This window comes from Leptodactylus fuscus, chromosome 5 (genome assembly GCF_031893055.1).
Source record: "Leptodactylus fuscus isolate aLepFus1 chromosome 5, aLepFus1.hap2, whole genome shotgun sequence".
NCBI lineage: Eukaryota > Metazoa > Chordata > Amphibia > Anura > Leptodactylidae > Leptodactylus > Leptodactylus fuscus.
Genome location: NC_134269.1, coordinates 35,398,285 through 35,413,479, shown reverse-complemented (window position 1 = coordinate 35,413,479; position 15,195 = coordinate 35,398,285). Strand labels below are relative to the sequence as shown.

Genomic DNA, 15,195 nt, shown 5'->3' with positions numbered 1-15,195 from the left:
GCTGAGTCTGTTATATCTCTATGGAAACACACAGATAACACTGAGTCCATTCTGTACAAGCCTCTGCATATTATCTGACCTGTATAATTGTTGTGTGTCCCATTCAGCCAGAGGGAGGAGGGGGGGGGGGCAGAAATACAGGAAGTAAGAAGCAGACACTGCAGGCAGAGTCCTGAGACACTGAGATGGGAAAACCCCTTTAAATATGGTGTGAATAGAGCCATATTTATGAAGCACTACTTTTTCCAAATGTTCCTGAAAATTTAGACATGGCTTCATATCTGATATTGTTTTAATCCTTTGGCAGATTCAATAACAGGGTATTTACCTTGTTGGTGAATCTAGCGCATACTACACAGTACAAAAATGTCTCCCCAATAATGTTTTATCTTTTATCATAGGTAAACTAGCTCTCCTCCAGGAGGAAGAAAACTGTCTTTGTAGCGCCACCTATAGGTAGCCATAATGTAAGGTACTGACAAGTGTCAGGAACATGGAAGCAGCTGTCTATAGATGCAGGTCTGGTTTGTATAATGTCCCTAATCAGGCGTATTTATGTGTTGGATATTGACCTATAGATGGCACTAGAGAGACAGTTTTCTTACTTCTAGAGGAGAGCAAATTTACATATTTTTCCCATAAATCTTCTCAGTGAGAACCAGTTCCACGGATCTTATATCTTAAAACCAATGTGTTTTTTGCTCTGCAAGTGAGAGTGAAAAATGGATTAAAAATTTGACATTAAAATGCATCACCCATTGACCTCAATCATGAAAAACATATCATAATAAACTTGATTCTCATAGCAATGAATACAAACAGCCATACTCGATGATGAAAGGTTATACATAGATGCAAAAACATAAAAACATGACCATGGTTGTCACCTGCCGCATGCTGTCTCCTGATGGACGTCTCATGTGATAAACTTCTCTGTATCTTTTCATTTAGCCTCCTCTGGACCTTCATGAAGCTCATAGCTGCTCCCATTGATAACATCTAACCCGTGTCTAGCAGTCTCTATCACTGGGACGTTCTACAAGAGGCTCTCACATTTATAGATCTCTCCCTTTGAAAATACTAACACCCTTCTTTTTCACGCAGAGATCTAAAAACACCTTTGTTTTTCTGTTCTACCTTAGAACATCAAAGCCAGAAGGACTTCAAACAGCGGCTGGATCACATGGACTGACCGCTGCTCGCTGCCCGCATTATTATCATTTTTCTGAATGTTATCATGGTCTGTGGGAAATAGAAGTTACTGCCGTTGAATTGGGTACATGAGATGGTGGGAAATGGGATTGATCGGTTTCCATGAAGTATACGCTGAGGTTCACCTAGGGCTAGTGGAAGCTGCACCCTACTGCGGAGGTTTGTTGCCACCCAATCCATTGATGGACATTTGTACTCACTCACTACTTTCTCTAACTTTTTGTAGACTTTTTGGAGAGGTCTAGAAGATGTGAGCATTGGTATCGTTGGCCCAGAGCCAAACCGATGTGGTAGCTACTGGATTTCATGAAGAAAACTTGATTTTTTTGTTGACCCCATTCTCTTTAAGGTGTTTTTCCATCTAAGAAAGTAGGGGTAGGGCTTAACTTATAGGTCAGTGGGAGTCAGACCCTTCAGACCCCCATTCATCAAAGGAATGGGGAACTTTGGTCCCCCTTACTGAATGGAGCACCCAGTGCTCCATTCATTTCAATGGGAGTGCCAGAGATAGCCCCATTCTTCTGATTAGTGGGGGTCTTGCAAAGATGGGAAATCCCCTTTAAATGAGTCACCAAATTGGAGGGTGATACAACATTCATGGCCAGAGTTTGTAAATAGCTTGGGTCATTTATAAATGCTCCTTCATTTTTTGCTCAGGAATTGTGCCTGCCTCTACTTATTTACTTTTATTTGGAGACGTGCCCTCTGCAAATGGTCAAGGAGTCTGGAAAATGTCTTGCAGACTTCGCCGTTTGCTGCATCACTCCTCGGGATCTCCCTAATGTCACTTCTGTAATGTTGGCAAGTACGTGATAAACAATACTGCAGCAGAGTGACTTCTGATAAACTGTCTCAGCAGAGCGCTCCCGAGAAATAATACCGCCAGTACTGTCAGCATAGTGGTGCTTCGCTATTGACCAAATGATAACATCCTGGGGGGTGCTCAGTACAGCGGACCCCCAAGTTACAATATTCATTGGTTACAGGTCGATCATTGTCACTGGAGACCATAATTGTATGGAAAACTAATAAATGGAAGACCTCAAAATGAGCCCAAACTATGAAAAAATAGGGATTAAAGCAAAATCATCCAATAATTAATATAGATATAGTAAATCCTTAGTCAGAAAGAGCTGCTGGAGCTGGAAATCGCTTTCTATGATGGCGATCGGAGTCACAGGAAGCAGGGACGGGTACAGGTTTTGGTGAGTCCTTGGGTGACAGTCTCAGACATGGGAAGAGGCACTGTCTATTAAATCCAATGAGTGCTCTGATACGTATAGAACATCATGGCTATCTATATCTTTGCTCTTTCTGCTGGATGGAAAAGGAGGGTGCACCAAAAGCTAAATTTTTGGCTCTGTTCAGACCTGCATTGTGGCTTCTGTTATACATGGAAACCACAACATATACAGTCCAGTCTTATTAATGTGACCACCTGTCAAAATCCAGAATAACCCCCTTTGGCAGAGCGGACCGCTGCGAGACGTGCAGGAAGAGAGGGGATGTTGTGATGATGGTCACAGGGATGTTGAACCATGTCAACTCCAGTGCCGTGGCCAGCTGCGCTAGGTTACGTGGTTGAACATCCATGGCGCGAACAACCCAATCGAGGTGGTCCCACAGATTCTCGATTGGGTTCAAATCCAGGGAATATGCTGGCCAAGGGAGTACGGTAAACTCATCCTGGTGCTCCTTGAACCACGCACGTACCTGCGAGCTTTATGACACGTCGCATTGTCCTGCTGGTAGATGCCATCATCCTGAGGAAAAACAATTCGCATGTAGGGGTGAACATGGTCCGCAAGGATAGATGCATACTTGTGTTGATCCATCGTGCCTTCCACAATGATGAGTGCACCCAGATGGCTGATGACACGCGCCTTCTGTGATTGGTTATTTAACGTTGATGTCAAAAGTAGGCGCTGGTCACATTAATATGACTGGACTGTGTAGTATCGGCTTTGTCTCACAGCAGACACCACCTTTACCCAGTAGATCCCATTGACTTACATACAGTGGGCTCTGATGAGTTTTATTATTGATGCTTTCATACTAGACTTTTGTTGTAATGACTTCTAATGACAACTACAGAGATACACACTCACTAACAGACAGCTGTGTAACAAGGCTGAAGTACTACAAGTCCCAGGGCAGGAAAAGTGCACAACGGACTGAATTATTAACATGATTAAAACTTTCACTGCTTATCTATCACTTATCTGGATCCGGATCAAGTACAAGGTATACTGTCAATCATTTACAGAAGCACTATACATCACTTGGAGAAGACAGAGGGGTCAGAGGTCAGAAAGGGGAAGCTTTAGGACATTGGGGTTTAAGGCTGTTTTGTTCGTAAAACTGAGGTTTTTAGTTCTCAGATAAACATGTACATGTATGTGAAAATGTGTAAAGGGGTTAATTTGCTAATGTTTATTAATCCATTCACTGTATACTTGTTCTGCCCTGTGACTTGTAGTACATCAACTGTATTATATAGCTCTCATCGATTGTATGTATGTGTAATTGTAATTGTAATTTTTGGAAAATTAGGGGCCATTATGGGATACCATACTGTGTGGAGGGGCCAATATGGGATATTGTATTGTGTGGATGGGCCACTATTGGACGTTATACTGTGTGGATGGGCCACTATGGGACATTATACTGTGTACAGGGGCCACTATGGGCTGGTAATCCTCTGTAGTCACATGGAAGGCCAGGCTTCTGGGAACCGAGGTGTGGTGCACAACTGAACAAGCTTTAGCGGCAGGCACTGCATGTGAGATTTTTTTGTGTTAAATCTGCCCAGCCCCCCTTCCTTCCGATTCAGGACAACCCCTTTAAGTTGGGCCCTGAGGCTGGGTGCATAACCCTGTCTTTTTTCAATCATTGTCCATGCTCCGGGGCTGGTGATGTATCTCATTCAGGCACCTTCAATGTCATAGTCAGGCCTAATTTTTGAAGTTCGGTGTCAGAGGCGAGGTGGCATTTCAATTTCCGCCTCAGACAGCAGAAAAGCCAGAATCGGGGAATGCTGCACTTCTTAATGTTGTCACTCATCTTATACCATGTGAAGCTGCCATAGCTTACAATATGTAATGAAACAAAGAGGATATTCAGTGCATTTTAGTAGTTCTTAGTGTGCGGGCAAAGTCGTGTCACTTGGCAGAGGCCTGTGCCCCACTCCCTGCAGCTATAAGTATCAGTGGGCCATGCCACAAGGCCAACCTCTTTAACATTACACCAAACACTATCATTTATTTAGCATGCTGCTAACGCTTAACTTCATTGCCCATCCGAGCACACACAGGAGAGCTAATAAAACGTACCGTCTCCAGGCTGCTTACACCCGCTAGACATGCTACATAATTAACCTAACAGCATCCGGTCTCACTATAGAGAGCAATATGAGACATTAGAGTGCAGAGGGTATACATATATGGATTGTGGTAAGAGGATTTCCCTATAAGATAAAGCGGGATACTAATAAAATCCCCATTAAAGGGCTATTCCAAGCTCAACAAGTCATGGGCGAGATGGAAATAACTGTCCACAAGTCCCGACCACTGGGTGGGATTTATGGAAACAGTCCCGCGGCACTGCTCTACGATGTTTCCTTTACTCCAATGGAATACAATAGGAGCCATAGAACTAGCATAGAGCAATATGGCCACGTGGCCTTCTTTGTAAGTCCTGCCCTGGTGGTTTGTACTTGTGGCCAAAAGTTATTTCCATCTTGGCCATGATTTTTCCCAGATGGGAACCACCCCATGTAAGTGCCCCTCTGTTGGTGGTTAGCAATGTCATACCCCTCACCACCTGGGACAGGAGAACCTAGTCTTGTAGACTTGTAGCTAGGATTTCTTTCACCTGGGGCAACAATTCAGTTGTCTGCCCCATCTCTGTATCCTAGTCTGGACAAAGTGGCTTGTAGGTGCTCCGGTTCTTAGTACATGAAATTCAGGCACTTGTCCTGCTAGTTTCCCTTTTAAATGCCCCCTGAACCCTGCACAAGTTTTCTCCAACAATTAAATATTGGGTACGACAACCTGGTCTGGGCCTTCACTCTCCAAGGACCACATTGCAGCTGCTTTGTCCACCTCCATTATAGGTTTTTCCTTCATAGCAAGCAATTGGCTCCAAAGTCAGCTTCACATTGGTTGTCTGCTGATGGACATGTGGCGCCCACTAGAGGATCGTAAGACAGACTGGTCAATGCCATGCTTCCCAACCATCCCAGATTCAGTGGGACAGTCCCGGGTGCTGAGTGCTGTCCAAGGCAGCAAGATGTATGTACAATAGTGAAGTCCAAAGCTGTCCGCTCCCTGCTCCCCTGGTTATTTGGAAGCAGACCAGGGCTAATGTAGGGACATCACTTACAGTGTACCTGCTGCAAGGTACTGATGGCAGAGACAAGAACAGGCGAGGTGAGTATTAGTTCTATTTCATTTTTTTTTACTTAAGTGCATTAAAGTTTGGGGGCACCAGTAGGGGACAATATACATGTATATACTGTGGGAGCCATATTAAAGGCGAGGCTATTCTGTGGGAGTTATACTAAGGGAGGCATTATACTGTATAGGTCATAGTAAGGGAGGTACTATACTGTGAGGGCCACACTAAGAGACAAATTATACAGCGAGGGTCATATTAAGGGGGGCTATTATAATTTGGGGGCCATATTAAGGGAATTACTATACTGTGCCAGCCATATTAAAGGGGATATTATAATTTGAGGGTGATATTAAGGGAGTACTATACTGTGGGGACCATGTTAAGGGGGGATATTATAATGTAGGGGCCATATTTAGGAAGCTAAAATACTGTAGGGTTCACATTGCAGGGGGCATTTCACGCTGTTGGAACTACAAGGAGGATCATACTTTGTCAGGGCCACTAAAGGACCATTTTACTGTGTGGGGGTACATAGGGGCATGGCTAGAATGGATGGGGCCAAAGGAGTGCATGGACAGAGCTCAAAGCATGGCTTACAACGTATATTTATGACCATATCCAAATTTTGTCCCTCTTTCAATCCTTTGAAGATGACAGGTATGCAATACCCCAGTTCAAGTTTTGGTATGTGGACACTTTCTGGCCCTTTGGCATCTAACATATGTACTACTATTATTATTCATAGTAAATCGATAGCCATAGTTTAGTATTCTTTGCTCTTATTATTATCATCATATTACTGTATTACAGGTACAGTGTTGCATATACAATATGATACATGATAACACTGGTATAACTGTCCAATCTGCTGTAATACAATGGTGTTGTCACTTTATCAGGGCTCGGCAAGTACTAATTCATGTTAGTTTGGTACCATCTAGTGGTCATGGTTTGAATTACGGTTTGTTATATACAGTAGATGTTTACATTTACGCTGGAGTTACTGTATATTGCAACGAACACTTACATGTAAACATTGGAAATTTTGCAGTAGTCACAAGGAGATGTGTAAAAGTTGCAATGGATACTTTCCCATTTCTCAGTTTTAATCAGTTGTCTTCTCTGACTTTTAGTCGCCAATAGCCCCTGCCTTATACACAAGCCCCCCAGGATTATGGCCTATTGCTATAACTTAGTTGCCCCTCCTGCATATTTACCAGCACAAGTATTACATTATTAGTTTAATGACATAAGTGAAGGTTTATTAGGCTTAGTTAGCGTTGTAATTTCTCAATTAATTTCTTGTCATTGACATATGTTTAACCCTTTCAGGACCAGGCCAGTTTTGGCCTAAGGGATTCATAATTTAAGATACTAGAGATCACATATTCTTTATGTTAAAAAAAAATGTAGTCCTGATGGTTAATGCCCACCACAGGGGCTCAGGGTGTTTCCCATACCTCCCAAACGTCCTGGGTTCTGCAGGACATTCCTGGATTCAGGCTCCTGTCCCAATTGGCAGGAGGTATGTCCGGTGGATACAGATGAGGTGAATACACATTCAAGTGAAGTAGGAGCTGTCATAGCTCATCTCCTACTTCACCGCTGAGCTCCGGCTTCTGGAGATGTAGGCGCGATGTGATGACGTCGTTCACTACAACTCTGTGAGTGGGACTGCAGACAGGAAAGCGAGGGAAGGGTGAGTATCACCGTTTTTTATGTTAAAACTTGAGGACATAATGAAGGGGGCCCATGAAAATAGGGGCAGAGATGGAGGGGGGAGATTAAACTGGGGGCATAGATGGAAAGGGGACATGAAACTGAGAGAGAGATGGAGAGGGGCATGAAACTGGAAGAGATGGAGAGGGGCATGAAACTGGAAGAGATGGAGAGGGGCATGAAACTGGAAGAGATGGAGAGGGGCATGAAACTGGAAGAGATGGAGAGGGGCATGAAACTGGAAGAGATGGAGAGGGGCATGAAACTGGGAGAGAGATGGAGGGGGGCATGAAACTGGGAGAGAGATGGAGGGGGCATGAAACTGGGAGAGAGATGGAGGGGGGCATGAAACTGGAAGAGATGGAGAGGGGCATGAAACTGGAAGAGATGGAGAGGGGCATGAAACTGGAAGAGATGGAGAGGGGCATGAAACTGGAAGAGATGGAGAGGGGCATGAAACTGGGAGAGAGATGGAGAGAGGCATGAAACTGGGAGAGAGATGGAGGGGGCATGAAACTGGGAGAGAGATGGAGGGGGGCATGAAACTGGGAGAGAGATGGAGGGGGCATGAAACTGGGAGAGAGATGGAGGGGGGCATGAAACTGGGAGAGAGATGGAGGGGGGCATGAAACTGGGGGCAGATTCATTGATGGATTGGAAACACAGCTGTTTTCTTGGACCTGATTCTCCCATGGGGTGAGCACATTGGTGCTGACTTAGCCATGTAAAAACACAGCAGAAAATCAGCACAGTTGTATGAATATAGCCTAATGCTACATCTGCTACATAATGCTACCAAATAGAACAATTGGCCAGATTTGTGCATTTCTTTATGAAATTGGAGAGATATAGTAAGGCCCCATGCAACTCTATGAATGATCTGCTATAGGATAGCATTAGGGTAATCCAGCTGTGTGCATGGATCCTATAATGTAATACTTTGTCCAAAGAATATAAAGGAACAAAAATGTCTCTAGTCCGTCAATTTGTAGCTAGAATTATGGTGTCTGAACTATAGGCAGTGGATGCTGTGCTGCCATATCCAGGGAAGCTGGAGGGCATGGCCTCTTTGTTCGCTATCTATTAGTCTCTGACCATTGAAGTACCTATATTTCTATCCTCTCACGGGAGGCCGTATGACTCTGATACCTGACACAATGGTGATAATGGTGTTAGGAAAAAGCAAGAAATTAGTCCCATGAGCGACAATGGGTCTTCTAGGTTAGTGCGTCTACTCAAGATACTCTATTTACTGCTGCTCAGCCTCGGAGAAGAACTGAAGATTTCTCTTGAGTAATGAAGATGATGGAAGACAATGGAAGACATCACTCATAAGTGTACTAAGATGGAAGACATCACTCATAAGTCTACTGTGATGGAAGACAAAGGAAGTATCTCAGTAAAGAAGTTATATTTGTGCTGAGGCCAGGGCCGCCATCAGGAATTTTGGGGCCCCATACAGCCTAAGTGTCTGGGCCCCCCCCCCCTCCCCAGCCATTTTTGCTTTGCGCGCCACGGGAAATTTAGCCCCACCCACTGTTATGTTGACTCCGCCTACTAATTAATTTTCCATTTGCCCGCACACTGTATAATCCTCCTACAGTCACCCGTAAATTATATGTCCCCCTCCGTCTCTCCCCTAGCTTCACATACACCCTTCATCTGCCCCCAGATTCATGTCCCCTCCATCTCTGCCCCCAGATTCATGTCCCCACATTTCTGCCCACAGATTCATGTCCCCTCCATCTCTGCCCCCAGATTCATGTCCCCACATTTCTGCCCACAGATTCATGTCCCCTCCATCTCTGCCCCCAGATTCATGTCCCCACATTTCTGCCCACAGATTCATGTCCCTCCATCTCTGCCCCCAGATTCATGTCCCCCATCTCCATACCTCCCAACTTTTGAAGAACTAAAAGAGGGACAAAATGTGTGGCGCGCTTAGCGCGCCGCAGCAAATTTAGCACCGCCCACTTTTGTGTTGACTCCGCCCACTCGTTAATTTTCCCTGTGCCCGCACACAGTATAATCCTCCTACAGTCACCCGTAAATTATATGTCCCCCCTCTATCTCTCCCCCAGTTTCATATACACCCTTCATCTGCCCCCAGTTTCATGTCCCCCTTCCATCTCTGCCCCTAGATTCATGTCCCCACATCTCTGCCCCCAGTTTCATGTCCCCTCCATCTCTGCCCCCAGATTCATGTCCCCCCAGATTCATGTCCCCTCTCCATCTCTGCCCCCAGATTCATGTCCCCCATCTCTGCCCCCAGATTCATGTCCCCACAGTGTCATGCCGTCCTCTCTTTCATCTGCCCCCAGATTCATGTCCCCACAGTGTCATGCCGTCCCCTCCTTCATCTGCCCCAGTGTCATTCCGTCCTCTCTTTCATCTGCCGCCAGATTCATGTCCCCACAGTGTCATGCCGTCCTCTCCTTCATCTGCCCCCAGATTCACGTTCCACCTCCACATTAAACTTACCTTCTCCTCCGCTCCCTCGCCGCTCTCTGCGCGTCTCTCTCGCTGACACATGCGGCTGAAGGAAGGAGCTGACACGGGTCAGCTCCACGCTTCGCCGCTGGGTGTCTCTCTCGATGACGCTGACATGTATGCGGCTGAAGCGAGGAGCTGACCAGTGTCAGCTCCTCACTTCGCCGCTGCCGCCTCTCTCGCTGACACATATGCGGCTGAGCCGGGTTCTGGCTCAGCCACATATGTGTCACCGAGAGAGGCGGCAGCGGCGAAGTGAGGAGCTGACACAGGTCAGCTCCTCGCTTCAGCCGCATATGTGTCAGCGAGACAGGCGGCAGCGGCGAAGCGAGGAGCTGACCTGTGTCAGCTCCTCGCTTCAGCCGCGTATGTGCTCAACTCAGATCTGCGTCCTCTGGATGCAGATCTGAGTTGAAACAGGACATACAATGACTGCTGCCGGCGCCAGGGGGCCCGGGCCCCCCCCATTTTAAAAATTGGCCGGGCCCCTGACGCCAGTAGCAGTAGTACTGGCCTATTGGCGGCCCTGGCTGAGGCCTTCATTTTCCTTTTTCATGATGGCCATAGGGGTACCAATAACATGGACAATGTTGTTATGGTCAGCTGAACACATCCATGACTATGGTTGCTGTTGTGGCCATAACACTTGTGCCAAAATAAGTATTAACCACTGTTAGCATATACTTCATGCTTTTGAGTTGTTCCCGATTCATTGGGTACAACTCAAGACAATATGAGCAGATTACCTAGACAACCCAACATACGTGTAGTACTTATCATGCATGAGATAGCCACATTATACCAATGACCATATCATTATAGGTAACCATATGAGTCTGGGTACCTGGTCCTTGTGGTGAAGTACTAGACAGTATCCATTTAACCAGACAGCATTTCATCAGAGTCCTGCGGGTCAAGCGAGGCTTCTGCCACTTCACACCATCCTTCTTCTCGGGAGAAGTTTGGCCGGGATCTCCGAATAAACTTCCATCGTTTTCCTTAACATCATCCTGAACAACAATGAAAATGCTGCAGTTAGCTGATGTCAGAGGTGGTTTTACAGTAAGTACCCTCACTTCTATATACATATACATAGGTGTAACTATACATATGGCCGCTATAACTGCTACTGGATTTAGGACGAAAAATTATCGAGAATATGTCTTATAATCTATGTTGTGCTGTTTCTCTGTTATTCCTGGTTAGATTCACAGCCAATTGATACCAGCTTTTTCAAGGACTATTGTTAAGATATCTGATCAGATGGAGGAGTCACAGCCAGCTCCTGCACTCATCAGCTCTTCAGGACTGCTGCAGAGTGTATAGAGCTGGCTCCATACAATGTATAGTAGCTGTATAGTTCTTGGTTCTATATGGTGTAAAATACCAGTCGTGAAGGGTCAGGTGTTGGGTGTCATTGGCATTTACAGTCTAATGCTAGGGTGTAACAATAACATGGGACCGCCCATGAGGTGCTTTACAATTATGAAGTCAAAATTTACTGTATCATCTACTCATCTTTATTGACTACCTGCACCAAGGTTGTGCTACTTTGTTCTGTCTGTGCCCTGCTCATCACTTTTTAAGAAAGTGGGCAGAGAAGGGGACAAGGCACGCTGGGCAGGGATGCTTAGGCATGTTAGATATACTATAAACTGGCATGGATTCTACCTGAAATCTACACCATACCCTGACTGGCATTTATTTCTGTTGTGGCACTCAAGACCTCTCGTGGTCTAGAGCTTCTTAATAATTCTAAAGCAACTCTTGCCAGTAAGTGAAATGACAAAGTGTAGGAAATGCCAGTCTTAAAGGGATTTTCAAGGGCTGAAAATATTTCAGATGGAATATAAGGATAGCTTATCAATCTTATCAAGCTTATCAATATCAGATGAGTGAGGGTCCAACACCTGGTACCCCCACCAATCAGCTGTTCTGAGCAGCTGATACACATAGAATGTAGCAGGAAGCAGACAGCACTGCTCTCTGTCTAATGGCAGAACTGAGGTACTGCAGCTTAGGTCCCATTGAAGTGAATTGGAGCTGAACTGCAGTACCTGTTGTGGCCACTACACGAACAACAGTGCTGTCTGAATTCTGCTCCATTCTCTGTGTTTCAACTGCTGAGAATAGCCTATTGGTGGGGGTTCTGGGTGGTGGACCCTCATTGATCTGATATCAATAAGATATTGTTTGGATGGCTCATCCATATTTTTAACCATATGAGGAGAAAACCTGTGTGGCAGTGGCAAGCATTTAAACATGGTCTTTCCTCTCATAGGGAAACATTCAGCTCAGACACCATTTGTTGGTGACCCTATGATACCGAGAAGCCGTAGCCTAAAACCGCCTTCCTGATAAAATCGTTTTCCATAATTAAGTTCATTGAATGGTACTGTTTTTGTGAGATTGTTATAAATTCTGCCGCCCCTTCATTATTATGCTGGTCCTAGAAAAACCTGGAGAAGAACCAACATAGCGGGATTATTCTTCTACATGGATTGTCTTCGAGGTTCCCTCGAGACAAATCGGTCTAAACAGGACGGCGAGGTGGATGCGTGGTTTTATATACATAGATAGATAGATAGATAGATAGATAGATAGATAGATTTGAGTGATAGCCCCTGAGGAACTTCAGACCATATTAATTGTCACCAAAATTTACAGAACTAGGTATAGCTAAGAAACCGCCGTACAAAATTTTACCAACGTCACCGCAGAGGGCAGCTATAGGACATATGATGATATCTCGCTGGACGAGGGATGTAAAGAGTCTCCTTTCTTTCTGTTCAGCGAGGTGTAAATGTTTCCGTCTGAAATAGGGCCAGACCCCTCCCTACTGTCACCGCACATTACCCATCTACTTATCAGGGAGAGAGAAACCGCATTTCTAAGGAACAAGCCTTTCATCCCTCGAGAGGAAAGAGTTAATTTTTCATCAGGCTCTTGGTATGAATATTTCAGGTAGTTTAGCTTAAGACATGTCTGTCTTGGTCCCTCAGCTACAGCTGCGTGCAGAGGGGAAGTGGGGGGCATTATTCGGAGATAAGGCTGAGGCTGAATTAAGGAGGTTTTAAGGGGGATCCACTTTAACCCTTTAAGGATTACCCTTAAGGCTTCACAAGGTTTTTAGTTTTTTTTCCCATCTTTGGATTCCAAAACTCACGTGAGGGTTTATTCTTTGCATGACAAGTTGTATTTTTAAATGACATCATTTTGGGGGAGATATAATGTTCTGTTTAACCCCACAACACATATAGGTGGTTTACAAGTGATTTTAATGGGGGTAGATCCCCTTTAAACGTTACTGATCTAAATTTGCTCTTGGGTTGGCAATACCACTCAATGTCCCCCAGCCATTGGGGTGCTGATATGTGCAAAACAAATGAGACCTTTTATGCCTTGGATCTGCTCCAATATGCCTAAGATCAAATACGGTATTTGTAAATCAGGAAACTAGAAAGCTGGATTTAATCTCCCAAACCACCATCAGTACCATCAGTACCTTCATCATCTGCGCCACCCAGCTTAATGCTGCCCTCCATCTGGCCCCAAAGTTTAACATAAAAAAATGAATATTCACCTTTCCTCTCTCGGCTGCTGCTCTGCATGTCTCTGCTCCTGGAGGCTTCATTGAGCTGCAGGCGTGATGTAAGTGACATCATCACATGGCGCCTACAGCTCCCAGGGCCAGAGCACACAGGGGCAGAGTGATGAAGCAAGGCGTGGACGGCTCCTGCTTCACTGCTTTATTCAACTCATCTGCACTCGGAGTTGAAGCCAGGACATATATCTCATCGACTGGGACAGGACCCGGAATCCGAGACTGTCCCACTGAATCCGGGACGGTTGTGAGGAATGGGTTAAGTGTCTTTGGCCTTCTGGTGACATCACAGATACTACTACCCCATCCTCCGGTTCAATGTCTGGTTAAAATAATGTGCTGATACTGATATAATCTGTATATTGTACCATATATAACAGAACCTTACTAGATGAATCAATAGACGCCTATCATCTATCAGATCACAATATTTTCTAAGTACGATATATTCTTATATGAAGATTGTTGACAGTCTGTATTCTGTGTGCTGTTCCAGTGTCTATGTAGTCAACAAATGAAGCTGGTGCTATTTCAGGCTGTACATTAGCATAGCTATAGATGACACCACATGCTTAACATGGGCCATATGTGCTGCCATTCCCATGAATCACATCCATTGTTGTATTTGGTGTGGCTATAAATAATAGACAGACTTCATTGTATTCCTTTGTATACCCATCTTAATTATTTACAGGAAATAGATAATTAGAAGAGATAAATTAACTCGGTTTAACTCATCCATTCACTGTAATTGTATGGTGGAGACGTCAGGCTCAAAGTCTGATGATTGAAGAGTTAAAGGGACGGTGTCACGTGGAAAATGTAGTCCGATCTGCAGCGGGTAGGTCATAGCTGAGCAGACTGATATATTGTAGAAAAGAATTCTGTATAACATGGCATTTGGGGATCTAAATCTTGGCTTTCTCTAGGTGTAGGAGTCCAGTGGGCGGTCCTACTCAGTGATTGATTGCTTATGACTGTGTATAGAGGAAGCTGATTGGCACTACCCAGCTTGATGAATAAGAGTCAGTGACCTACATATACAGTATATCAATCTGCTCAGTGTTTTCTGCCCTAAACCATGATACCAGCAGTTCCTATTGAATTGTCATTGTGCCAGGGATTGTCAGCTAATACAGAATACTGTCTGATACTATGAATGCTCATACTTGACAATATTAACCCTATTACGCTAGATTCACACTAGCTTTTGAGTCTCCATAGCTCCCAGATTTTGCTTAAAATCTAGGACTTTTCTCTCCGCCAGTTTCAGTATAAAGACCCCATTATAGTCTATGAGGTCCGGGGGTAACTGCTTTTTAAGTGGACAGGGTCTCCATCTTTCCAGTCCCCATGCAAACCTGAACAACAGAGACCCGAACACTAGTGTGACTCCAACATTAAGAGAAGGACACAGAAAGGAAGGTTAAAGAGCGTCTATTTGACATCCATCCATAGCCCACCACTCCCAGCCCCCTTCTCTACTCCAGACCTCCAAACTCAGCTACAACATCAATGCTTAATCATGTTTCCATAAGCCCTGTTAGGGCCTATGGATGTCATAAGTCCGCTCTCTAATACAGTATTGTAAGCCATAAAGAGGTTTTTCGGGATTGTTATATTGGTCATGTCTTTAGAAGCTATGGCATTTGGACAAGTGCTGTAACCTTACTAAGCAAAGTGCCATACATAGTATAATGGCTGTGCTTGGTTTTGCAGCTCAATCTATTCATATGAATAGGACTGAACTGAAGCATTGTCATGTGACCAAT

General features: G+C 44.8%; 1 protein-coding gene across 1 annotated transcript in view; it reads right to left on the bottom strand.

Annotated features, from left to right (window-relative positions):
- KCNIP3 (potassium voltage-gated channel interacting protein 3) overlaps positions 1-15,195 on the bottom strand; it is a 62,012-nt gene that overhangs the window by 39,989 nt on the left and 6,828 nt on the right. Inside the window, exon 2 of the mRNA XM_075272880.1 lies at positions 10,664-10,829. Within this exon, the coding sequence (XP_075128981.1) occupies positions 10,664-10,829 (166 nt within the window). The remainder of the gene's footprint in view (positions 1-10,663; positions 10,830-15,195) is intronic.